This window comes from Oryzias melastigma, linkage group LG19 (genome assembly GCF_002922805.2).
Source record: "Oryzias melastigma strain HK-1 linkage group LG19, ASM292280v2, whole genome shotgun sequence".
Taxonomy (NCBI): Eukaryota; Metazoa; Chordata; class Actinopteri; order Beloniformes; family Adrianichthyidae; genus Oryzias; species Oryzias melastigma.
This window is the reverse complement of record NC_050530.1, coordinates 13,687,320-13,713,068: the sequence shown is the minus strand read 5'-3', so window position 1 is coordinate 13,713,068 and position 25,749 is coordinate 13,687,320. Positions and strand designations below refer to the sequence as shown.

The window sequence follows — 25,749 nt, the reverse complement described above, 5'->3', positions numbered from 1 at the left end:
AAAAAAAAAAAAAAAAACACTATTTCATCTTAACAAAAGAGTGATATGTTTTTCTAAACGATTTTCAAGGAAAACAATGGAATAAAGAAATATTTGAAAGCTTTTCACAGGTTTTTCCACAATTCCTCCCACAAGAGAGGGAAAAACAGAAGCCATTTGGCAGAAAGAACTGAAACATACTTTTTTTTCTAAAACTAATTGCTATAATTGCAATGCCACTTTTGCAAATGCTAATACAGATGTATTTATCTCCCATTGTGGCAAAACAGAACATTTTTTTTCTCATCCCTGATGTGGATGAAGACAAATATATCCCTCCATCATAATCTTCTACTCCGAAGTTTGTATCTGTATAAATCCACTGTTTGAGGATTAAGTGAATGCCATGACTCTGGTAAAGTTAATGGGTCAGAGGGCGGGCTCGGCTTAAGAAATTATCTGAATTTATTCCAATACTGTGTGGATTAGCAGGAGTGTGGATCTGAATGTTTGTGTTCAAAGCACAGCCTCTAATGCAGCTGCTAACAGACAGAACAGCAACAGGAAAAGTTTTAGAAGTTCGTTTTGTTATCCAAACAGAGAATCTACAAGCATTACAACATTTTCTTGGACGAAATATATAAATATTCTAGTGCAGGGGTGTCAAACTCAATCGCACAAGGGGCCAAAATCCAAACCACACCTTAGGTCGCGGGCAGAACAGGATCAACACATATTTAAAACTTTAAAACCGTAACTTTTTAACATAATTATAAACTAGATATATAGCATTACCTGTGATAATGCTAGTCTGAATGATGTAAGCGGAATTTAGCCGATTAAGATAATAGTGCGGATAGCTGAAATCACTGAAGGTAATGGCTGAAAATGCTTAAGCTGATAGCCAGCTAAAATGTTAGTTAAATGACAAATTGGCCTAAAAAAACAAAAAAAATAAGTTAGGTTAGCCAAAACTGTAGCTGAAAAATAAGCTAAACTTTAAAATAGCCTAAAAAATTAAAAAAAAAAAAAAACTAAATTACCCAAAACAGATAGAGTATAAATATTAGCCCAACAGCTAGTATGTAAATATGTGCTAAACTCTAAAACAGCCTAAAACATTTTTTTTTTAAAAGCTTAAATTGGCCAAAACAGCTAGCATGTAGCTGAAATCTTAGTAAATGCCAAAATAGTCCAAAAAGCTAGCAGAATGCCAATTTTTAAAACTTTAAAAATGTAACTTTTTAACATAATTCTGAATAATAAAAAGGCAGGAATATTATTCCAGAATAAATCAACCTAAACCTTAAATAACTTTCAATATTTTACCCTCCATAAAAATATATTTTGTCAAAATTATACACGTTAGAAATGAGCACAAGATAACTGCGGGCTATTAATAACAATAAAATAAAATGATCTGGAGGGCCAGATAGAGTTACCCGGAGGGCCGGATCCGGCCCCCGGGCCTTCACTTTGACTTGTGTCTAAAACTCAAATTTAGCTTCTGTGTACGTTTCTTTGAGATATTTTCTAAGAAAAAATAAATTTCGTTTTAATCCTATGTTTAAAATCTACATAGAGATCAAGACATCAAAGTGTATAAAAATGATATTTATTGTGACGACAGGAGGTGCTTACCTAGCATCAGCCTCACTGTAGTACTCCCTGGCTACAATGTCTTCAAAAAGCTCTCCTCCTGTCACACTGGGAGGGACAGGAGAGGAGAAAGAAGGTGTTAGCATACAAACAAAGTGCTGTCGCAGGCCTGGATAAAATGTCAGTGTGTGCGAGTGTCAGAGAATACTCACAGGTCAAAGACTAGGTAATGAAAGCCTTCCTCTGAAATGCTGTCATGGAGCCTCACTGCAGGAAAGAGGCAAAAAAAGACAAAAGTCACGAAAATAAATACATAATATAAATAATTTTCTGCAAAGATGCATAACAATGAAAAGGCTATGGGGTACAAATTCAGCAACACTTCCAGTACTTCCTGTACTCTTTTTAAGCATTTTGGCTGGACTCTTCCTGTATGTAATGTGTTTTGTATGCAGTTTCTGAACTAGTGACAGTCAAAGTCTGTGTTTTTAGAACAGATCGGACGGACATGTGCAGCCCTTTTCCAAGCCCGTGTTGACAGTTTCATTGACTCCTGCAGAGGAATTATGTGGCAGCAGCTGCTGGCAGAACACATGAATGAGAATGCTGAATGAATGAATGAATGAATGAATGAATGAATGAATGAATGCGAGGCCTCCTGGCCAGGTCGACAGTGTAAATGAGAATCGGTTCTCAACTGACTTACCTGGTTAAATAAGGGTTATTTAAAATGTTAAAGACTAAAATAGGTCAATGATGCACCAATCTGAATAAAAATATTCTCAGAAGTGCAATTTTAAACATCATTTTATTTTATATATCCTCTAGCATAAAAAGAATACCACAAGAAAATGTTAAAAACTGTAAAAAACAAAACATAATTTTCTTTGTAGTGAGTCTTTGATTTGTAGTCATTCTTTGACCTTCGACGTTCTTCTGTACAATATTTATATACATTTGGAGATAAAACAGCAGAAAAAAAATCCATAGGAATGTATTTTTTGAATGAACCAGGGGAATTTCTAAGTCTAAGAAGACCAACTCTGTATTCTTCCCCTACCCCTCCGGCTTATCCCTACCCCTGCGATTGTAAGGAAATTTGGAAGGGTAGGGTGTTTTTTAAGGGGGAAGTCATAGCGGCGGAGGGCTCTTTATCCCTCCACTGTGAGGGTGATCCACAGAAATGCATTTCCTCAGATGGGCGTTCTCCGAAGCACAGAGTTTTACATTTAAATGTAAGTAATGACTTCTTACAGCTGATGTTGTGCATTTTCCGAGCGCTGGCAGCTTATGCGCCAACATAGGTGACCAATGACTATCATTGACGTCATCAAGGGGTAGTGTCATCCTAATTTGTAGACACCATTTTACCATAACTCTCTGTTTGAAGGGCTAAATGTAAGGGGAAGCCATGGGGTAGTAAAAGATTTGGATTTTCAACTTTCATCCCTTATTGGGACAAAAGATTCCAGTTTGGGCCAAATCCAGATGTGTGGTTACATGTAAGTGGCACCGACAGATATTTACACGTCAGACATATTCTCTTGAATTTCTTTTTTGATTGGAGATGGGTTAATTGAGCGGTAAAGTTGTACAACAAATGCAGAAAAAAAGCATTAATTCAGCGCTGTTTATGTAACAACAGTTCTCTAAAGAGAGAAAGAGCCAGAGGCAGGAAGTTACTTTAAATTGTAAGTGCATCTACATCCTGCTCTTCAGTCTAAACTCTGGGAAAAAAAAGGGCTCAAACCGACAAATGCAAATCGGTGCTAAATGCAGAAAAGTCTGATGGCGGCTTGTTGCGTGTCAGTGACGAAACTGGCTTACAAACACAACATTGTATAACACTAACAACGAGTTTGGCAAAGCAGCTGCAGCTGCAGAGGAGTCGACCGACTGCAGCGATGCTTCCTGGTTTAAACAGCCCACTGTCCAAGTCATTTGCATTGCTAATTATTAATATATTTAAACTCAGTGGAAACCATGCTTTCTAATACATAACTGAGATGTGCTTTTGCCTTACATAAATGTGCTGCACGTCTGTATTCTCAGATCGTTACTGCCTGATGCTGCAGCAGGAGGTGACAAGAACACTTTGCATTTACTGGAAGTGGCTCGCATGAAAACAGATATTGAGATGTAAAGAAGAAGTGAATTTAAAAACATTTTTTACTGCTGTTAAAACTTTTTTTCGATAGTGTTATGTTGTCCCAAATGTCATGCCAGAGAGTAGTATATATTTAAAAAAAGCAGGCTTATATACAACTTATCAGGACAGTGTATTCGATTAAATATTTGTTTCAGTTTTGTTCTAAAATAAATAAGTTTGGTTATGATAAACTTGTTTCCATATAACTAAGCAAACATTGAACTTTAAAAAAAATAAATAAATAAATAAATTCTTTATCCCAAAAAAAAAAAAAAATCACAACAGAAAAGCCTTTTTTGACAAAAAAATACAATTATTGACTTTAAATAAGGGATTTACAATACATTTTCTGAATTAGGAAAATTTTTAGGAACCCAGCTATAAAAAAAAGGATTTTAATGATATTTATTGTTTCTACGGACATGGGCTAAATCTGCCTGAAGAATGCTGCATACAGTGGTGTTATAATAGCGCAGTGATGTGGTCACCACCCCAGCTTTCCTGTCACACAGCAGCAGAATGACAAAGTGAGACGCAGTGAGCAGGAACCAGGGTATAAGGCTGAAATACAACTTAGGTTTAGCGTCGGCAGATAAGACAGTTATCATCATGTAAAGTGAATATCAGTTGTATAATAGGATGAAGATGGATGCCCCTGCAGCAAGAAACAAGAGCGCCTGCCCCCTTCCTCCTCCTCCTCCTCCTCTCATTTTCTTGCGCTCCTTCCATCTGCCTCATGCTATTCCTACTTTCATCTCTCCATCTGTCTTTTTGTGCGTGCCCTCTTTTGGCCAAAGTTGACATGCTGATGACACCAAGATGTGTCAAAAAGAAGAGGAGTGACAAGACAAAAAGGGAAGTCTTTGTAAGATACAAAAAAAGACTAGGTGAAGCAAGTGAGTGTTGGAGGGGGGCAGGAAAACTAGGACATGAAAAGAAGAAAAAAAATGGACAGTACCAATAAAGGTGTCATTGATTTTTTTTCTCCTTTTGTGTCAATCTCCTATAAAAATCTCTATTTGTTTCATAATGCCTTTATTTTTATCTACGTAGTAGCATCAGCTAAACAGAAGTTAAGAATATCAAAACTACATTCAGAAATCTAAAATTGAGGTCAAATATAGAAATATCATGACAAATATGAATATTTGTCACAAGCACAGATCAAAATGCATCAGAAAACCTGTTAAACTAACAAAGGAAGTGGAGGCTGTGATAACCATAATGCCACATTCTCACTGGGCAGGTGATGAACAGGGGTTCTTGAATTCACTTTTAGCATGTGGACTTTAGCACTGGACTGTGGCTACCAGATACTAGGACTCGTATCAACAATTGAAAGAGACTTCGTACTAAATGTCCGAGTGGTGCAAATCTTGCTCCAGGCTTAGACTTTCCCAGCTCTATTTGGACAGACGAAAGACAGAAATACGAAAGAAAGCATTAATTTTAACTCCTTGATCAATTTTTAAATGGGTGATACTTCCTTGTATTGAAAAGGAGATTACCCAAACGTAACTGCCAAATCCGAGTCCCCGATTAGTCAAAGTTCAACTGGTTCAAGTTTAATGGTCACACATTTTGTACGTAGAACCGGAAAACTAACTTAAAAACTTGTGTAGGGATGTTTGAATGCAAAAGCCTAAAACTAGCATTTATGCTCACTTAGATAGACTTTTCATTGGAAGTGTCTAGTTGAACGTATGTTTCCAAGCCAGGTGTGAACATTGCATAAGAGATCTCTTATTTTGAAAGGACCCTTTTATTTATACCCTTTTGTTACTGCAGAATCCTCAGTTTCATAATCAGTAACATCAGGTGGAAAGTTTGTAAATTATTTTTGCTTTTTTGGACTTTTGATACAAATGACCAGAAAAGGTTAAGTGGATTTATGCATTCATTCTACTATAAAGCAGCAAATGTAGTAAAATACTAGTTTAAGCCAATCAATAGTGTCATGACAAATGTCTGCCACTTATTGGCTGCATTCATAAAGAAAAAACTAAACAGTCAACTCAGAATCTCCTAAACCAAAATGCTGCATAGACAAGAAGCTACTTCAAAGTATCATACAGTAAATAAAACTATCCATAATCTATTAAAAGTACTGAAAAGATTGGAAGAATAATAAATATGATTCACCAGTGGGTTTTTAATTTTCTGTACAGCTACTCTATTAACCACAGTTACTTTTTGCAACCTCATGTCACATTTAGGGCTTTCAATAAGGCTTCTAGACAACAGTTCATCATCCTAACAGCATAGCTGCATATTAGATGAGACTTGCAAACAAGACTCAAGCCTGAATGTCCAACAAAGCCCTTCTTCAGTTGCTCCCCGGAGGATGAAACCTCCTGAAGGGAAAGCACATCAGATGTCAATGATTCCATCAGATGACATTGTCCAGAAAATGCAGTTACTATGGTTACTCATTTATTTCAACCAGTATGCATGCTCTTGATAGAAGAAATGATAGAATAACCAGCAAAGACGAAGCAATCTTAAGTGCTGGTTTGATAGTGTCTGAGCTTTTCTCAACTGAAAGAGTTTAAAACTTTGGATTCATGAATCAAAGGAATTTCAGGGCACCCTTTTCTCATGGCCAGTTGGTACTCGTCCTTTAAAGTGACAGCACGACAAAAACGAGACCTTAAAGCTTTATCTGATCAAGAATGGTCAGAAAAGAGTCACATTCAAACTCTGACTCTGAATATGCAATAAATTGATGAACAATTTCAGCATACAGGATGAAAAGGAGAACATCACAAAGACATTTGGTGTGTTCTCAAAAGTTCACGCTTGACTTTCAGGTTTCTGAGTCATAAGGTTCAACTAAATTAATTTCACCTCACAAAACACTAAAAGAAAAGAAATTAGTTCTTAAAAAAGCACAAACAAAGCTAAACTTTCTACCCTGCATACAAAAAAATATCACTAAGAAAAGCCTTTGATATTCATGTCTGCATTGAAAAACAAAAGATTTTTGCTTTTTCAATTCATGCTGCAGTTGCAAACTTCAAGTTTGATTGTTATGACATGAAGATATCTTTTATCATTTTTTTGTAATATTGTGTCAGATGCATCATTTAAGCTAAAACCTAAGGGTGTGTTCAGACTGGAAAAGTCAGTTGGTCCAGATCTAGTCTTGAACCTGAGTTTGGTCTGTACTCAGACTGACTTTCAACCAGACATTTCTGCTCTGAATCAAAGCTTATAAACAAAAACACGTGACTAAAGATCTGTTCAGACATTGGCTAGGAAGTATGAGCGTGGGGCAAAGAAACAAGAGAAAGACTAACGGAAGTCCTATGCTTGTCAAGGTAGTTCACTTATTCAAACTTTCTGTTTCTGACCAGTTTTGAATGCCTGTGTCAACGTCAGGTACGACAGTTTTTACTGCTTTTTGGTACAGTGGAGGCATGCTGCAAGACAATTACTGAGGATACAGTGGCGAAAAAGGTACACTGATAAGTGACATATAGATTGTTTCTTACACTGTTTTCCAGACAATGTGTATCACGTTAAAAGCTGCTCTAATGAGCTTGCATTCATCCGACCACATTTCAATGTGTCTCATTCTTGCTTCATATTATGGCATATTGGTTGTTTCATTCCGACTCTTTTTACTTCACATAATGTAAGGCTATGGTGGCCGATTTGGTCCAGTTGTTCTGCTCCAAGCATGGAGCCAATTAAGACTGAGGAAACTCAAAAGGAAAAAGAAGTTCAGTCCGATTGGAAATAAACCAAGACCACATCAAAAGATAGGTTCGTGGGCAGTTCCTGGTCTTGGACCAGGGTCCTGTTGGGTGTGTTCACTAAAACTCTGGGACACTGTAAGCAAACCAAATGTATCTGGTCTGAATACACCCTAAACAAAACTACACACAGATGCTAAGCTGGTAACATATGGATTGATCCAATTAAGAGTGAAGCAATAACTACAGAAACCGTGAGGTGCCAGGCCTTTTCTTTGAATGCCTCATCAATACAGAAGTTTCCATTAGTTAATGTTATAAGCATTGAACTCTGTCCTTTCATTGTCTTTTTTTTTTGTTCCTTATTATTCAGACTACGGTCAAACAATCAGCCTCCTCATTTACCTGCTTAGTTACCTAAATTATTACTGTTCTAGATACATAACCATGTGAGGTCTTCCTTTTCTGTGCAACTAGAAGTTGCTCTGTACAGTTTTTCGTACAAACGGAAAAAATTCGAATGTACCCGTTTGGAGTTTTAAATAAAGCTACAAAGGCAGAGTGAAACATCCAAAGTATTTCCACTAAATATTATGTGTTTTTAGACTTGTGTTCAGAACTCACCAATGTTGGGATGCTTCAGAAGACGGCAAATCCGGGCCTCCCTCTCGAGTTTCTGATGGTCTGAGGAAAAAAAAAAAAGCAGACATGATGGTTAATATAAGATCAGTGTTTTTGGTGATGGAAGCAACCACATAATAAATTTAGTTTATTGATTAATCTATCTATACAGTTTTACTGCTTTAATTCTATAGTCACTGATGACAGAATGTAAAATATATATTTTATTTGTTTTTTGGCTCCAACTGCTGTAGCTAGAACAATCGTAGCTGATAGAACAAAAGATATAACAGTTAGAGACAAAAAACAAATAAAATCTTTTTTTTTTTACCTCTTCATTTTACATTCCATCATCAGTGACGCTGTACAAAAAGAAATGTCAGTATGGAGTGGAAATACCTCCCACTGCCTTCCCATTATAAGGAAATCTCATGTCAGAACAAAACTTCCGGTTTTACAAGAATACAAAGAGGCAAATAAAGAGACATTTGTATTAAATATAAATGAATGAATGGGATATTAGAGATAAAGATTCATTTTTAAAGTTCAGTCTGTTTCACAAACAAAGCTCAAGATAAATGTGCTCTTTGTGGCTGATGGCTATGATTTGCAACACGCATGTAACCATACAGAGTAGAGTGAAAATGATTGACACTTCATAGACTTGTAGTTAGTTGGAAACTATTTAGTAAACAAACAAAGTTCTGAGGCAGTACATAACTTGTTAGCATTAAAGAGACAGTGAAAAGCTAATCATCTAAAGGTAAAACTAGATGCTACACAATTTTTAGGAAGGACAGAATGAAAAGTCAAGAGGTGGATAAGGTGATCAAGTAAGCAATTAGATGTTATAAGGGTCCAATATCACAAGGTTTGAAGTATAAAAAAAAAACTACTTTCAACACAGCTTTTTTTGCAAAATTCCAGCAATAGAACTGGGAATTATACACCAAATTCATGTTTAACGCTTTATCTCCAGTGTTGACATTCTTTTGGCTATTGTAACTTTTTCACCAAACACATTTAACATAATTCCAGCAGATTCGGAAGTGAAAAAAAGCAGCCTTGCACTGATATGCAACACTTCACCATAAGGAAGTGCCTACGCAATCAACGTGAATCAGCTGAATCTGTCGGCTTTGTACCAATAAGCCACAAAGCCGATATGAGCTGCTTCTCTATGCGTCAAAATCACCTGATTCATGTTGATTGCCTGAACGGTTGAAGAGTTAATGTACGTCAGAGGGCGTGTTATTAAGGTGTCACCGTCGACTTCTCTGGCATTAAAGGGTTTAAGCTCAAATTCTCAATCACTGCTACTGGATAGAATTTCCCAACATGCAAGTCAATGAACAGACAAGAAAGCAACCATCTTCTAAGAATCTACCAGGTTACTCTTTCAGATTATGCAACTGAAACACGTATTGTGTTCAAAGCTATACTCACTACAGGAGCATTACATCAGTCCTAGATGTATTAATCCATAAAATAATGCAGAGATCAACTTTTTGGTTGTTTTTAAGTGTATAATAATGTTAATTCCTCACGAAAAACAACACCAAAGCAGTATTTTGCTCCATTCTGGCATCTCTTAGTATTCCTTTAAAACCCTGATCTGCAAAACGCTTTCATTTTATATGCACAATATTCACACCCATCTTTGCAAAAGTTCAGATGTTGTTCGTTTTTGTGGGGAAAACGAGGTGACGTCATGACATGGGCGGCACCCGCAAGGAGCGAAAGGCGGTGCCTCAAAGATTGAGTCATTTTACTTCCGAGTAGGAAAGAGTTCACGAAAGCAACTCGTATTTCATAGAAAATGTGTTCTTTTGTGTGCCAAAGGTAACAAATTATCATATATATGGATATAGTTTAAGGTTTCTTCAGCTACCCAATTTTGCTTTCTGAATGAGGGCATTTAATCCATTAAAAAAATTCTAAAGACCATTTTCAAGATTATGTGAGCAACAATTTTGTACTTGCTTTTCCACAGGTTCAGTTTTGTGTCATCTTTTTGTCCTCCTTGTGTTAAACCACTTCACCTTTAATTCAGTAAGCACTAATAATGAGGATTTTGAAAATTGTTACCACTGCTGGTACACAAGGACACTTGTTGAGTTTCCTGTAGCTCTCCTTCAATCTTCTAAAAGATAGAAATCTTTAATTACCCATACTCCTCCTTGTTAAACTTGTCATAGCTTAGATGCTTGTTCGTCTGAATGTTACATGCTGCTTATATGGACAGCTTTTTTTCAAAGCACCAATCCTTTCAGTGTTCATGCGCTTTAAATAGCAAGCGCTGACTAATGTGTCAGAAGGTCATCATAGAGTTAAGCATTGTGGCTGCTGGGCTCCAATCGAATGATGGCCGCTTTTTTTGTGTTCTAAGACCTCGTTTGAGTCTGTAATTAGTGCAGGACATGACGGCATGTTGAGCAAGATGGCTATGTTTAAAGATGAGTGAGAAAATACTTATGATTTACACTTCAACATCACCTAACAAGGAAAATCAGCAACCTTGTCATCTAAATATATCAAATTTGTTTTATCATTAGGTGATGCTGCAGTTGTAAAAACATCCTAAATCTTTGCAGATAAGGTCAGAGGTCTGGAGGCAGAACTGTAAAAAGATCCTGCATGACTCAGTGTGGATGTGCGTGCATGTGAGTGTTATCGCTATTTGAGCCAACTATCTCCACAGCTCCATGGCGATTACATGACAAAGAAGCTGACTGGCTAAGATTTGCATTCATTTCCCCAGAGCAGCAACAACCTTAGATAAAATTCTCATGCTGTGGCCGAGCCATTAAACACCACCTTATTCAACTGTTTTCTACAGGAGCTACATGCATAATACAAGAGCCAGAAATATTAAACAGAGGTGTAGTGCTCTGTGTTGTTTGAGCATGTCTCTAAATTTTATGTCTTTCATTTCATCGAATCATTTTCTTTAACTCTTGGCTAATTTGGATTATTCTGAACGCTGGAGTCAGCTGTTTTAATAAACTATGTTGTGACGCAGTGCTACACTTTTCCAATCTACCTTCTACTAAGCTCCCTGTTGTGTTCCTGCTGGAGTAGATTTCCCTGTTCTCTGGAAGAAAGCGAATTAACACCAGTGAGAACTGAACCTCCTAATTACACCTGTGACGCAGGACAGAGGAACAGACAGAGTTGGAGGGAGGATTACATGCACCGTCCATTTGCTTGAAGAGGATCACAGCTCCCCAGTGTGAGTGTGTGTGTGTTGTACAACTGTCTACCTTGGTGCAGTGTCACTGCAGCACTCACTAATTCATTCAATCTCCTTATTTGTTGGTGTGAGTGTGTGGTAAAAGTACAGAGGAAAGAAACGCCAGAGGGTAATTACTGGCACTTCCTGCTGCTCTCTAATTGGCCATCTGCTTCGCCATGGGGCGGGCCCACGGCCATCTTACATTAGCTTAGGAGGATGGAGAGGACCTGACGTGCACACAAACATTGCTGGAGCAGCCACATGAGGTCTGACTGAAGACTTGGAGAAGCTGTTCTGTCCATGAAAGGTTATTGTTTGCAAATGCTGAGAAAAATTTAAAAAGCATCGACACGCGATGGATATCTAGAAGGAGGTCGGCATTGTCAGTCTTTCACTGGTTACCCCAAAGATCACCAATCCTTATTATAAATAAAAAAAATTCATAAAACTTTACATAAAAATACCTTTCTTTTCAATTTTCAGTGTGAACCACTAGTTATTAGAAAAGTTTTTATATGAATTAGACAAACATAAATATCTGATCAATTTGGAAATCAAATCAAGTTATGAACTTGTGAATCAAAGTCAAATTGATTTAGTAGTTTGATAGCGATATTAAGCCTCATCATTTATCATCTTTACTGTGTTTAAAAACTAAATTTACTGAGAAAGGAAAACATACAAATTTCACTCAGCAAGCACTATGGAACAATGACTGAATACATGAAAATAAATAATTATTAACAAGCAAACATCACCCTTCAAAAATATTTTGCCTAAGAGTTTATAATAGTGAAATAATATAATAAAGAGGCTGAAGTAATAGTGGGATTAAGACTCACATCGAGTCGAGAAAATATTTGTCAGTCACTAATTCTGCAAGTTTCCTCAATTAAAAAAAGAGGAGACAGGTCTGTAATGTTTATCGTAGGTATGCTTTAACTGTGAGAACCTTGTAGGATTTTTAAAGAATTTATTTGTACAATGGGGTAGAAAATACAAACAAGCAGGAATGCTGTTATTCACAGACTTGTTACTTCTTCTTTAAGACATTCTTCTATCCTCCGCTCATTACCTGTATTAATGCTGCATGTTTGAACTGGTTATTTATATCAAAGACAACTGTACGCACATTTAAACACTCACACTCCACCATTAACATGACCAAAGAGCAGTAAAGGACACCAACCACAAGATATCTATTGTTGAAGGACCTATTAGAAAATGCAAGAAATACAATATCACTAACAATCTACCAGACTGTCCATCACTGCATTCAAAATAGGAAGTACCTGCTGAATCCAAGAAGCCAAAATCCCAGAAACTTCTAGAAATAGACAGCTATTACTCAGTCATTACATTTGTCAGAATAACCATTCTTGCTCCGATCAATTTTTAACATTCTTTTGCGAATTCATTTTTTTTTCATATTTTTCTTTGTCGCATGTTATTCAAGTTATAAACTGACCAATCAGATGCCTCTGTAAAAGCATTTGATGCCCGCTGGCCCCCACAAGGAACGTTTGACAGATTCTCACGAGTCGCTTTCTGTGTGGACTTCGAATGAGCTTAATCAAGATTGCTGTAACTAGTTGCCATAGAAACATGACTCCTTCTGACTCGGACCAATCACTGTCGACTGGCTCCAAAAAGTGGTGTCCATATCATGGAAAATTGTTGGCTGAATTGGGTTCATTTGGCTGAAGCCAGAGGTAAGATGTTTTCTATGGGTGACGTCACAGCCGGTTTGTCCTTCTCTGTTTACGGTCGTCACTTACTGGTAGAAAGCTGGGACCACAGTAAGAAAGCTTACTCTAGTAACATACCAACTCATCATGGATTTAAACCCTACAGTGCTCCAAAGGTCCCCATGCTTGAAGCAGCTCATCCAAAGGTCCACTGAAAGTTTTCCAGAACCCATCTAGATCAGGATGATCCAGAGAATGTCATGTCAAAATAGGATTATTTTGTGTTAATGCCACTCATCATATTTGGAGGTGAAAGAATGTTGGTTAAGTTGCAGTCAAAGAACACTACACCCACAGTAAAGCATGGGGGTGGAACCATCATGCTCTGAAGCTGGTTTTCTTGAAAGGGACAGGGTTATTTATTAAAGAAAGGATGAACAGGGCTATGTATGGTGAGATTTCGTTCAAAAACGCCCTTCCATCAGAGAGAACATTAAAGATGAACTGTGGCTGGACCTTCTAGCAAAACAATGATCCCAAATACTACACTATGACTACATGAAAAGCCTTTCAAGGTTCTGGAGTGCTCTATCTAAGCCAGTCTCTGGATCTCAAGTCGACAAATAATCATTGGAGGTAGTAGAAAGTATTTTTTCCCAGCAAAAATTTCAAAGCATCACAGCTCTTGAGAAGATCTGCATGGATAATGGACCAAAAATCGCAGTTACAATCCAAACCTGTTGAAAAGCTTACAGGAAATGTTTGAGCTCTCTTATTAATAACCAGAGTTATATAAGGTATTCTGAAGAACTGTTATCATTGACCAAACTCTTATATTTTGCACCATTATTAATAATTCTATTTAAATCATTTTATTAAATAATTCTTATTTCTGCACCATTATTCAAATAAATTCTTAAAAAAAAATTTGCTTTCCTAGATTTTTTTTTATATATTCTGGTTTTCACATTTGAAGCGTATCCATGATGAACATTACAGACCTCTCATCTTTTTAAGTGCAACAACTTAAAATGCAGCAGAATCTGTGACTGGTTTTATCTGCAACTTTTCAGTGGAACTGAATAGGTTGCATATAAAAGAGATGCTTTTCAGATGCACACAGCTCTGTGCAATTTTTAAGGTTACCAATTTACACACATAATATTCAAATGCACGGTGCCATCAGCTCTTATCGTGGTTTTGTCTGTCTGTAACTTTTGTTGCAATCTCCATACAAGAAAACATACATTAAAGAAAGTAAAACATTTTCAGGAAACAAACTGGACATGTAGGTACAGCATCAGCGGCGTGGAACTCTACTACACTTTCAAACAGCTAAAGCTCAGCAGTGTGCTGTTAATATTAATAATAAAAGACTTTAGCGACAGGAGAGGAAAACCCAAGCCGCTACATTGAGGTGTAAACGTGGGAGATTGCTGAGTGATGAACACAATGGGAATCATTCTAAATGAGACAACTATACAGCCCCGGAGCATGACAGAAACACTGAAGGCCTGTGTTTGTTTTTTTGTTTTTTGTTTTGAGTTTGCAGAAAACAGTCAAAGATGGGCGTTATTTCAACCAACAAAAAAAAATTGCACATCATCAAAGCAGCATCTCTCTGTGTAAAATGTATGTGTAAGCGTGAACATCACATACAATTTAGAAGTGAGACATCACCTTTTTAAAGCTGAGGTCAGCATAATATCGGCAACATAGCTACAACCAGCCAATCCTAAAGTCCTATGTGAGTTTGTGCGCACTTTAATGCTTGCTTGTGCTTCATGCACAGCATAAACAGACAAAAAAAAACCTTCAGTTGGTGTAACGGCAAGCTCAAACTATTCAAAGCATCCACTGCCACACATTTCAATTCAGTCCTCTTACAAAACCCAACCACCATTAGGAGTGGAACACCACTTACTGTGCTCCAGATAATAATTACTGGTAAATACTGGAAACTTCACAAGAGGGATGGCATGTAATTACCCACGCAACACCATTTTACAATTTTATGCCTAGGTGTCTATAGCTTCCCGTGGTCTAAACAGCAGCAGATGCTATCAAGGACAAACAAAAACAAGGAGTGAATGCAAATATTCTTGGTGCAACGAATTTCTACAAAATATGACATATATATGACGTATCATTTTCTCCCCTTTATCAGAAATAATGATAAGTCATAATGTGGGAATACATGATTTGTGTAATTCGCAGAGTCTCAAACCCTGGACACATCAACTGGGGGTGGAGTGTATATTGGAAAACAACAGTAGAAAGTAGAGTCTAGTCAGTGAGTGTGCTCACACCAGTAGCGTAGCATCGCCTTTAAGAAGCATCCCAGCACACGGCTAAGCTTTACAGCCTATTTTGTCATGCTGTTGCAGATGAAACGGATCAATTGCCAGAAATAGGATGCAGCAGACAGGAAGAACGGCGTGAAAAAGCAGAAACTACCCGTTCGATTTTCAAGGTAAAGCAGCACATGTGGACTCTGCATCACACAATCTTCAAAGCCGCCGTCCTGCTTGTTGTTTTTTCTCTACTCTTCCTACTGCGGATTACCTGATCAGGTATACTCAACCAATGAAAAGGCAGGGACAAATGAAAGGAGGGAAAAATACTGCTCCTGCAAGATTTTGATTGGACACCCCAGCTTTAGACAGACCAGTGATTTTATGAATCCCTTTATGCTGGTTCGCTTCCTGCTCTGCCCGCCCACGTGAGTTTAAGCGTCCTTAGGCAAGACACTGAACCCCACATTACTCCCAGTGGCCTGGTTAGCGCCTTGCATGGCAGCTCTGCTGCCATCTGTGTATGGATGTGTGTGAGAATGGGTAAGAGATTTTTAAAGCACTTTGGTTTTTGAAGGTGTAAAAAGGGCTATATAAGAACATGCCATTTCCCATTTCCATTGAAAATTGTGTAGGTTGTGCAACAGAGAGCAAAAAACCCACAGCATTTATGTTAAGCAGTGCAATGCCACTCACTGTGTAGCAGTCTTTACACTTAATGGATGATCAGAAATACAAAATAAATATTAAACATGTATTCTCTTCAGAGATCAAAGCTAAGCATTATGTCATGTATGTGCACAGAGAGAGGACTGATCTCTCTGGTTGAGGTCCACATTACTAGACATGTTGAATCGTCTAGGATAGGAGTGATGCACATAGAGATGTCAATTTTTCAACTCCATTTAAGGCACGTGCTCTTTAAAGGGCATTCAGTGATTTAGAATACAAAAATGTAGAACTATTTATGTACAAAACATGTTTATTCCTCTTTAAATGGAAACAATTAGTAACAAAACCTCTGGAGAGAGTCCTAAGAAAATACGTTTTTATTACTTTAGGTTTAAACTTTACAAGGGATACATTTAACTTGGGAGTGTCATTTCAAATAAAGTGAAACTGTATAAGAATACATTTTAAAACTAGCCTCTAATCAATATTTCAAGCCAACCCTATCTGATATCCTATTATCTGAAAGATGTTTTATTTGGAAAACTACTGGATTCTTACCACCAAATCCGACTCACTCGACACATGTCAAGTCATTTGGTCACATGTCGCAAACGCTACATTCATACCGCTAAATTAAAACCCCCAAGCTAGCAAAGTTAATAAAAAACAAACTTATTCGGAAAATTTTCTTTTTTTTTCTAGAAAAGAGCCAGATAGGAAACAGAAGAAGATATGGTACGGATTTATTGGGACAGTTGTTCCCACAGACCATAATAATAATATGCAATATTCAGCAGTTGTCTGTGTGCTGTTACTAAGATGCTGCTAATAGAGTTGCTCAAATGGGGATTCATGTTTATTAGTTTTAGAAAATATCAGTTTTAGTGATCTTTTTTGTTAGACGATGCTGAAGTTGCCGTCCGATTTAATAAACCAGCTAAGATATTAAAACAGATGCAGATATTTTACAGAAGATAAATACATTTTACACTCAAAAGTTAAAGGAAACTTGAAGATAAAAAAAATGTATAACAGTATTTTCTGCAAATTACCTGCATCTTTCCTGACTAAATATCTCACGCCAAAACATCCCAAAAAAATCGTATTCTATGTTATGTCTTTGAGTCACTGGTTTCCTTACATTTTTCTTTCCTCTACCCTTTAGCAAAGATTACTGCAGTGTTCACCAGAGCTTTGAGAGACTTACCATCCGGGCCATGCATGAGGCCACACTCACCCAGTCAGCCTGACAGGGGGAAAAAAACTCACCCAAATCCTATCGGGCAAGTTGCCTGCTCATGCAGAGGCCACCTAGTGTGGCTATTTTGTTTTCGAGTGCCTGCAGGCGTATGGTGCATCGGCAAAGCGGCTTTTTTCAAATCTTCTCAGAATAAAACTTGATTTTCAGACCCCAATACGTCTTCTTTAGTCTCATTTCATTAGTGTCTGCCCGGTTTGTTTTACTGCTGCAGAGTGTGACTGAGCTCCATGCACAACTATGCTGATCAAAATCCTCCTCTGCCTTAGCCATTTTCTTCTCAGAGGCAAACACATATACTAAGGCTGACACTGTACTTCCTGCCTCTGCAAAAAGCCCACAGCTTTGTGCTGAGCCTTTACTTTTCCTTGGTGGGACATTAATGCTAGAAGCTGCTCTATGTGGACACTTTATGGCAGGGATTGAACAATAATAGCATTACAACACACTCACTCAAAACAGACATGCTCCATTAGTGTAACTGCCCGCTCCCTCTGTCTTCCTTTCACACACAAATACCATCAGACACGGACAACAACAAGGTAAACACAGAGGCGCCTATGGAATCTGTGGGGTCTTAGCGGTTGACAAGATACATTTAGCGTAAGTGGATTAGCCTCAATACAAACCAATCCACCTTCATAGAAATACAACAGGCAATGAGGAGGGAAGCCACGCAGGAGGGAAGTGTGAAGCCAAGAAAAATAAAGGAAATCAGGAGTGGAGCACACAAAATCTGGGTGATTCAAAAAGAAGCCAATGACTTATCCAAACCAAAAGCAAGCAGAGCTTCAAGCAGACAACATTGTCTCAATAACAAAACCAGACATCAACATCAATCTTTAACGTTCCCATGAAGCGGGAGAAGAAATTAATTGTAGACTGATTTCCCGATGCAACCAGAGAGCAGCGATCGAGAGTGATTCAATACATGATTCACGCTTTATTTAAAGCTTCATTAAATCATCAAGAAGCTGCAGATAAAAGCCATCAATCCATACCATAACTTGTGAGATTTTGGCCGCCATTGGAATTACAGGAAAGTTGTTTATGCTCGCAATTTACAATAAAGAAGGCCAAAGCGGGAACATATGCATTTTCCACACAACAGCAGGGTAATTGTAACTTCATTTTCTTGGGGAGGTTTTAGCATTTAAGGTCAACGCTATATTAGCTGTACTGCTTTCATGAGTTTAAAGTCTTACTCCTATCATATTTTTAATTTACAAAGCGTTTCCAGTGGTCTTTTAATTATGATTATGCAGTTTTTACCCAAAAATCAAAAACACCTGTCGCTTTCCAGGATATTCATCATAAATTTGCCTCTAAATTGTGGGTGGAACTGTTGGCAAAGAGTAAGCCCACCACCACTACCTACATCCATTTGTTTACACGCACCTCCCGCTAGCTTACAGCCCCTCACAACACCAACCTAACATTACCGGTGCAGCAGAAATTGTGAGCAATGTTGTAGTTACTCATTAGAAATAATTGAATTTTTAGCTTAATTTTCTCAAAGATCATAAGAAAAATGCAGCAAAAACATGTTAAAAACACAATTTTTGTCAGAGTGGGTCTTTAAAGTGCTTTGGCATTTGCAATATCAACAAACTCATTCTTAAATAAATGTCAGATACCAAAAACAGTTGCAGACATAAGCATATCGTTGCATGTGTGTGTCGATGGTGTTAACCATACCTCTCGCAGACAGCTTCTTAGTGTTTATGATTTTTGCAGCATATTCTTGTCCCGATGACTTCTTAACACACCTACGCACCACTGAAAAAGCTCCCCTAAGAGAGAACACAAGCAACCAAAAATTAGCTCAGTTTCACACTCACACACACACACACACACACACACACAAAAAAAAAAAAAAAAATGCACAAAGTGCGACATTTCAAAACTGCAATCCACCCGTGTGGCAGGGGTTTGTGAATGTATGGCAACAGCTCAGTCTCTCCCTCTGATTCACGCAGACTTTTTTGTGAAAACAATGATAATAATCATCTCAGCTCAGCGTGAAGCAGCAGTTTGACATAAGATGTTGAATTGAAAGTAAATAACCAGGAGCTTCGGGTAATTTTTGGGAACAATAATTGTTTTTTTATGTCAATCAAGAAGAAAATCTCTTTATTCTTCTCTAAGCATTACAATTGCTGAAATATATTCTTGACTTTGCAGCAATTTAAGCAACCTAAAAGAATCTAATTGTGACATTTTCCTCAATGAAGGAAGGCTGCGTTTTACTACTGCAGATATAATGAAGTGTTGCTACACGGCTTTGCTCTCTACCCCTGCAACTCTGCTCTAAGTCTCAATTATTTAGCAGCAAACGAGAGGTGACAGGTGACACAAGTACAAGTCAGGGCCTCGATGTTAATAACTTGCGACAGAGCAAAATGCATTATCAAAAGGCTGCTGCGACAAAAACAGCCGTGTCCAGAAGAGGACGGGGAGGGTTAGTGAAGATCAACTCGTCTGAGCGGCTCTGCCAGCCATCACTGCCATTTACACATGACGGATGCCAAGAAATGTCAGCAAAAGATCTGGAGTTAGCCTGTGATTATAGTGGGAAGGTTTCACTTGTTAAGCACATCGGAGGATGCTGTGACCGAGGAAACGGTGGTCTGACTTGTTGGCCATTATTACACCAACATCCGACCCACAACGCCCACAGGTCTGACCGATCACCCAAATAGATCAATCTGAATTTCTTTGGGTTATTTCTAGTCCAGTTTTTGCCATTTGAATCCAAAAGGATATATGTGGAAGTTAAATTATTTAAAATCAAAAACTGAATTTTAAATAAAGATGGAATAAAAACTATTATGGATCAATATGTAGCATTGATAAACCTTTTTGAGTTTCCAATGGTCGTTTAATTATGGTCGTTTTTAGGTAAAATCAACATAGTTTCTGCAGAGAGGCTGGGTGGCTCACATGGATGTCCACATGTAGAACTGGTGCGTGGGAAACCAGGGTCTGCTTCCCAGGGAGCATGATGAGCTTAAACTAGTGTGGATCCTTATGCAAGACCCTCCATGCTACTGTCTAACAATGCAGCTTCAAAGGGTTCCTGTGCTGGTCCACAGTCTGGGTAAAATACAGGGTTGTGTCAGGAAGGGCATCCGGCGTAAAACTCTCTGCCAAACCACCTGTGCGAAGCAGCATCTGACAGGATGTGCTGAAAGGTGAACAAGTTCCTGCAGAGCGGCAGTAGCTCATAAGAAATTCACCTGAGTACATCATCCCTCTGTTTACACTCTCTCCCGCTAGCTTACAGCTCCTCACAACCCCAACCCAACATTACTGGAACAACAAGAAATAGTAGAGATATCCAGTTCAGACGAAGATGTACATCGATCTATTTGTTTGCAAGTTTTTTACGTCACAAATTAGCTTTTTTTCCAAAAATCATTTTTTTGTCAGCTCCTGATTAACAGTGATTAAAAACACCAAAACCGCCTTTTTTAATGGAGTGGGTCTTTAACAAATTGATACATCTAACTATAAAGAAATGTAATAATCGATCCATAATCAGAAGACTGGTTATCGATGGCGATAGGGGGGAAACTGATCACTAAAAAAATCGGCTTTGCACACAAATAACTTCCTAAACGAGAGATCCAGAGGTACAGAGCATTACTCAACACGGTTACACAAATCATCTGCAGCTGTTACCCCTCTTAAAAAAATAGGTGGTAGGCCTAGTTAGCCGGCGACCACAGCCGCAGATCGGGCACGCCTGCACGGAGCTGTCAGACCCGCGGGCCGGTGAAATGTCAGAGGGCTACGGCTCCGGCGTCTCTCGGGGCCCCAATTACGAAGGGTAAAAAAAAAAAGCAAAACATAAAATTAATAGCTACAAAAAAATTTAGATGAGCTATTTTAGTCAAATGTGGGCACACAGAAATGGAATTTAAAGAAAGAAGAGGGGAGAAAAGGCGCAATGACAGGAGGCTAACTCGGCTAGTTTATCAATATCGGCATGGTAGCGCTTTTGGCTAGTAACTGAGCAGTGCGCCGTTACTGCGGGAGCAGCTAGTTAGCCAATAGCGGAGGTGGCTTCTACTGACTGCACCACCACTTTAACCAGCTATTTAATGACAAATCTCCGGAGTATTTATTGCTCCTCGACGATAAGCCGTCCCAGCTACATATCACCTGCTAGCTGGCTAAGCAGAAATAATGTGAGGCGAGGTTGCGGGGGTGGGGGACAAGACAAACACGATGCATTTCGCTGCTTACTTCCCGAGCTCCTCGTACAGCTGATACTCGTCGGTAAACCGGGTTGAAGTAGCGGTAGTTGCCATTGTTGGACCGTGAAAAGGGGGGGAGCCCGAGCCTTGGGGCACGACGGCGGCTGGCTGTCGTACTGTGTCCGAGAGGAGGGTAGCCTAGCCTCCAACACCAGGGTACCTTACTGACAGGCAAGCAAGACTGAAGAGGAGAGTCGAAAAGAGACGGAAAGGGAGGGGCTGGCGAGAGGAGAATAGTGATGATGGTGTGTGTGTGTGTTTGTGTGCGGTAAAGGGCAGGAACTCTCGCGAGAATATGTGGCATGAGATCAGTGTCATCAGTTCAATGAAGTCATTTGAATCATTGGGAAGCTAAAATTTTAACCTCATCCAGACTGAATCAGTTCTTTTTTCTTTTTAAAAAAAGATGTGTACATTATGATGTAATGAACGGTGCAGAATATGACCCTTAGACCCTTCATTTATTGCAGGGAACATCCCTGCATCATTTTACTGCACTGGTTGGGATACACCCAGCCTCTGGGCCAAACTACAATGCAGCAGAAAAATGCTCTTAGACAAGCTTCTGGGGAGTGAGCACAATGATTCCACCAGAACTTCTGCAGAAGGAGTAAAAAAAAAATAAAAACAACTAAAAACTTGTCAATGTCACTTTTAGTTATTTTATTTATTTTGAACTGGAAAAAAAGGATCACAAACAAAAATATGTCCTAGAAAGCGACACAGGTTTTTGATTTTGGCAAAAAATGACAATCATAATTAAAAAACACTGGGGACAATTTCAAAATAGCCTAAAATATGAGTAGGTGGGGACTCTAAATGGGGTTTCTTTAATTATTTTATTTATTTTGAACTGATAAAATAAAAAATAAGCATCATAAACAAAAGCATAACAATGAATAGCACTTCTAAAAGGGCATTGCATTAAGTTTAGCTACTCAAATGGTCATTTTTTCAACTAAATCCAAATTTTAATTCATACAAACAGTATCGTTTTACAAAATTACAAAATATAGGCGCATTCTTTGAAAAATATCAATTATGCTGAAAATAATAATCGTGTTAAATGCCTTATATCTATTTATTAAATCCCCCTTTATTATTGCTTTTAATTTTTTATGGATGGACAATTTTTAATGTCAACATGAACCTTCTTGCAGAGATTCAGTGAAGTTTAGCATTTGTTCTCTGTTGGTTTTACCAACATACTTCAATCTCTATTAAATTTAAGTTTTTGTTTATTATTTGACATATTGTTAATGTCCAGTTTAATCACAAAAACATACTTTAATTCTAATACTATTATTTTGTGTTTTTTTATTATTTGAATGCATTTCTCACTATGTGTGAAATCTTCCCCTTTTTTTATATGTCTGTTTAGTCATTATTTTAACTGCATGACTATATTGGTTGATTTATGCTTTTTTGTTTGTTTTCTTAAAGCACTTATTTACTTTAAAGGTATGGTAATGGTTGTTTTGTTGTTTTATTTGACTCAGTTTCAGATTTTTATGTCACTTCTTCAAAACTTGAGTCTCAGTTTGAAGCAAGTATGTTTAAGGGAGGTTTTGAGCCTCGTTTTGGTTACTTTGCAGTTTTGTACTTCATGTCTATAGATGTGAAAGGAAAGCTTTTAGTTTGTTTTTATTCTTTTGATGCAGTTTTGTAAGGCCTTGGTTATTAAACGTCCTCCTGTGCAAACTATAATGCAAGAAAAACACATAATAAAGGGGTTCATATGTAACTAAACACCCAGACACGCACTGAAGGTATGCACTGGTGTTTTTGCAAAAGAGTTTCATCATTTTTAATTAACTGTAAGCACTTGTAAATACATGAGGGAGGCTGGAAAGGGTGATGGGATCACAGTGAAGGTTTCTGGTGAGGAGCATGAACCTATGCTTTTCCACAGCATGAGGGTTGTTAGTTTGGCGGCACTAAAAGATGGTCTCCCACAGATCCAGAGTGCTCCACTAAATGTTTAATGTGGCGTGAGTAAGAAGCCATCAGAGGACAGGCCGGTGGGACTGCAGGGCAGAGATTAAGATTTACACTTAGGGCTTGTGCGAGTGGGGCTGCCTGCTCAGCACTACAGCTCAGTTTGGGAATGGGGGGTGGGGGGTAGTGAACATCACTGAAAGAAAATAAGCCAAATAATGATTTAACATTCAAATCGTTATGCGTGGTTGTCTGCGTGGGAACACAAAACTCCAAAAAGTTAAACACATTACGAGGCCGTATCTCCATATCTGCAAGTGCAGCCTGCTGAATCAGTGATGGAGGGAGAGAACGAAAGGAGGCCAACGCTCGTGTGTGTGCGAGTTTGTGCACTACTGTACGTGCAAGACAAATGAGCAGTGCATCGCAGGCTACTCCCCCTGCCCTGATTTTCCTATATGCTAACCCTGCTGCTTCTCCTCCTCATCCCACACCTCCTCAGCCTCCACAGGAGTTACATAATGGTGAACTCCTCAGCCTTTGTTATCTCACACCAACCACACACTACGCCGTGCCAACTTGGTATAAGACAAAGGAGCAGAGGAGGGAAGAGGAGTGAGAGAAAGTTGGATCATTTCAATGGGAATTTGCGCTTTGCAAATGAAGATCTTTATTTATAGAATTGTGTTACACTTTGTTACTGTCTAACTAAATGAACAACAATTCTGTAATGCTATTTATTCTGGGTTTTATTACGGAAAAAGAGGGATTTAGCCCATGTACAAGCAAATTTCAATCCATCCATCAATCTTCTTAATAGCTGAATCCCTGTCATGGGGTTGCTGGAGCTTTTCCCCACGAGAGGTACCTATAGCTAGGGGTAAGATGGCGTCTGACATCATTGGTTAAAATTAAACAACTTACCCTAACGCAAAAGTGTAGGAAAAACTTTTAATAAAGCCTAAACTGAGCGATATGGGGGTACTGGGTGTTGATGTCTCTAGGTTCTGGCTACTGTTGAGTGAAGGTGGTAACACAATCACACGTCCTCACATTTAAGAGCAATTTAGTGTCACAAATTAACCTATAAAGTGTGTTTTTGGAGTGTGGGAGGAAACCATGAGAACATGCAGACTGGGATTCAAACCAGGGCCTTCTTGCTGTGAGGTGAGAGTGCTAACCACTCCACCACTGTGCAGCCCAAGTTTGAAATCCAATGCAAAAAAATAAAAATAAAAAATAAATTGCATAATATTGTGACCATCCTACAGAATCTTTGAAAAAAGAAAATCATTTTCTATGTCACTTTCTGTCATCTATATGATTAGGTTTTGCTAAAAGGATGAGAAAAATCAAATTACAGCTGACAAAGTAAATCAAAAAGAGTTCAAAAGCTATGTTTACATCAGAACAGACTCGATGTGAAATCAGAGCTTCAGCAGCTTTGGCACATTTTTGTCTTTGTTGTGACTAATGAGGGTGAATGCGCCATCCGTTACATCATCACAACTCCAGAGGGCGGACAGGGCCAAGAGCTGAGTCATGACACGCCCATTCTCTGATAAAAAAAAAGAGGAATGATTTGACTGGGGGGAAATGAAATGAGGAGCGCTTTCCCTTCTTTCAGCTGATATTATCGTGATGCCCGGGAGGGGTAAACTACTGACCCCAGCCTCCCTGAAAAGTTTTGTCAGTGGCGGCTGTCTGGTTCGGCACTTGGCTTGCCTGTGTGAGCGAAGCACGGTGCTGCTGATTAAATGCCAGTGTGCTCAGGCATGTCTGACAGGATAAATAAATGATGGGAAGTTTTTGAACATCTCAGCGAAAATCCAGCGTCTACTCAGTTCTCTTTTTCCTGATGAACAAAGTTTCTCCATTTTATGGGCTCTGTTAGAAATTCACTAAATAGCAGCACTCACTGATGTGAAGTCATCAATTTTATTGTGGGCTTATTTATTGCGGACGGCTGCCCCAATTTATGCATGAATAAACAAAATAGCTTATTTATAACAGAAATGAGACCAGGATAAAATGTTTAACCCTCTAAAGACGTCAAAGAATTGTCAGAAAATTAACATTTTTAAAAATCAATTATGTTTTTTTTTTAATTAAAAAAATCACAAAAAAAATGTTTCAATGAGATATAGATAGTATTAATCATAATACGTTTTGGAATTGGTAAGTTTTGACAAGTATTTAGGGGAAAAAACGTATTATGCATATTTTAAACATGGTATAATTGACATAAATATCAGCAAAATTTGCATTATTTTAATACAGAAAGTAGTTATTTAAAAAAATGAATAACAACTGATGACATATTCTTACCAGAAACTTTTGAAAATTAGCTTAAAAT

At 38.2% G+C, this 25,749-nt stretch overlaps 1 protein-coding gene and 1 long non-coding RNA gene across 5 annotated transcripts in view; one reads left to right on the top strand and one right to left on the bottom strand.

The window, feature by feature from the left end:
* Positions 1-22,062, bottom strand: part of LOC112154180 (calcium/calmodulin-dependent protein kinase type II subunit gamma) — a gene marked incomplete in the record, with an annotated part of 37,751 nt that extends 15,689 nt beyond the window's left edge. For 2 of the 3 annotated variants that reach the window (XM_024284932.2, XM_024284933.2), the window contains 5 exon segments: positions 1,621-1,686; positions 1,791-1,845; positions 8,050-8,109; positions 18,892-18,986; positions 21,445-22,060. In XM_024284932.2, coding sequence (XP_024140700.1) covers positions 1,621-1,686; positions 1,791-1,845; positions 8,050-8,109; positions 18,892-18,986; positions 21,445-21,509 — 341 coding nt within the window. 3 annotated transcript variants of the gene reach the window in all.
* Positions 12,909-17,191, top strand: LOC112154181. Of its 2 annotated transcripts, XR_002920612.1 has the most exons (3): positions 12,909-12,993; positions 15,357-15,442; positions 17,101-17,191. It is a non-coding gene; the product is annotated as an uncharacterized LOC112154181 (long non-coding RNA). The 2 variants fall into 2 exon arrangements; XR_004949738.1 differs by lacking the exon at positions 12,909-12,993 and having other exon boundaries at positions 15,219-15,442.
* Positions 22,063-25,749: the final 3,687 nt, after the last annotated feature.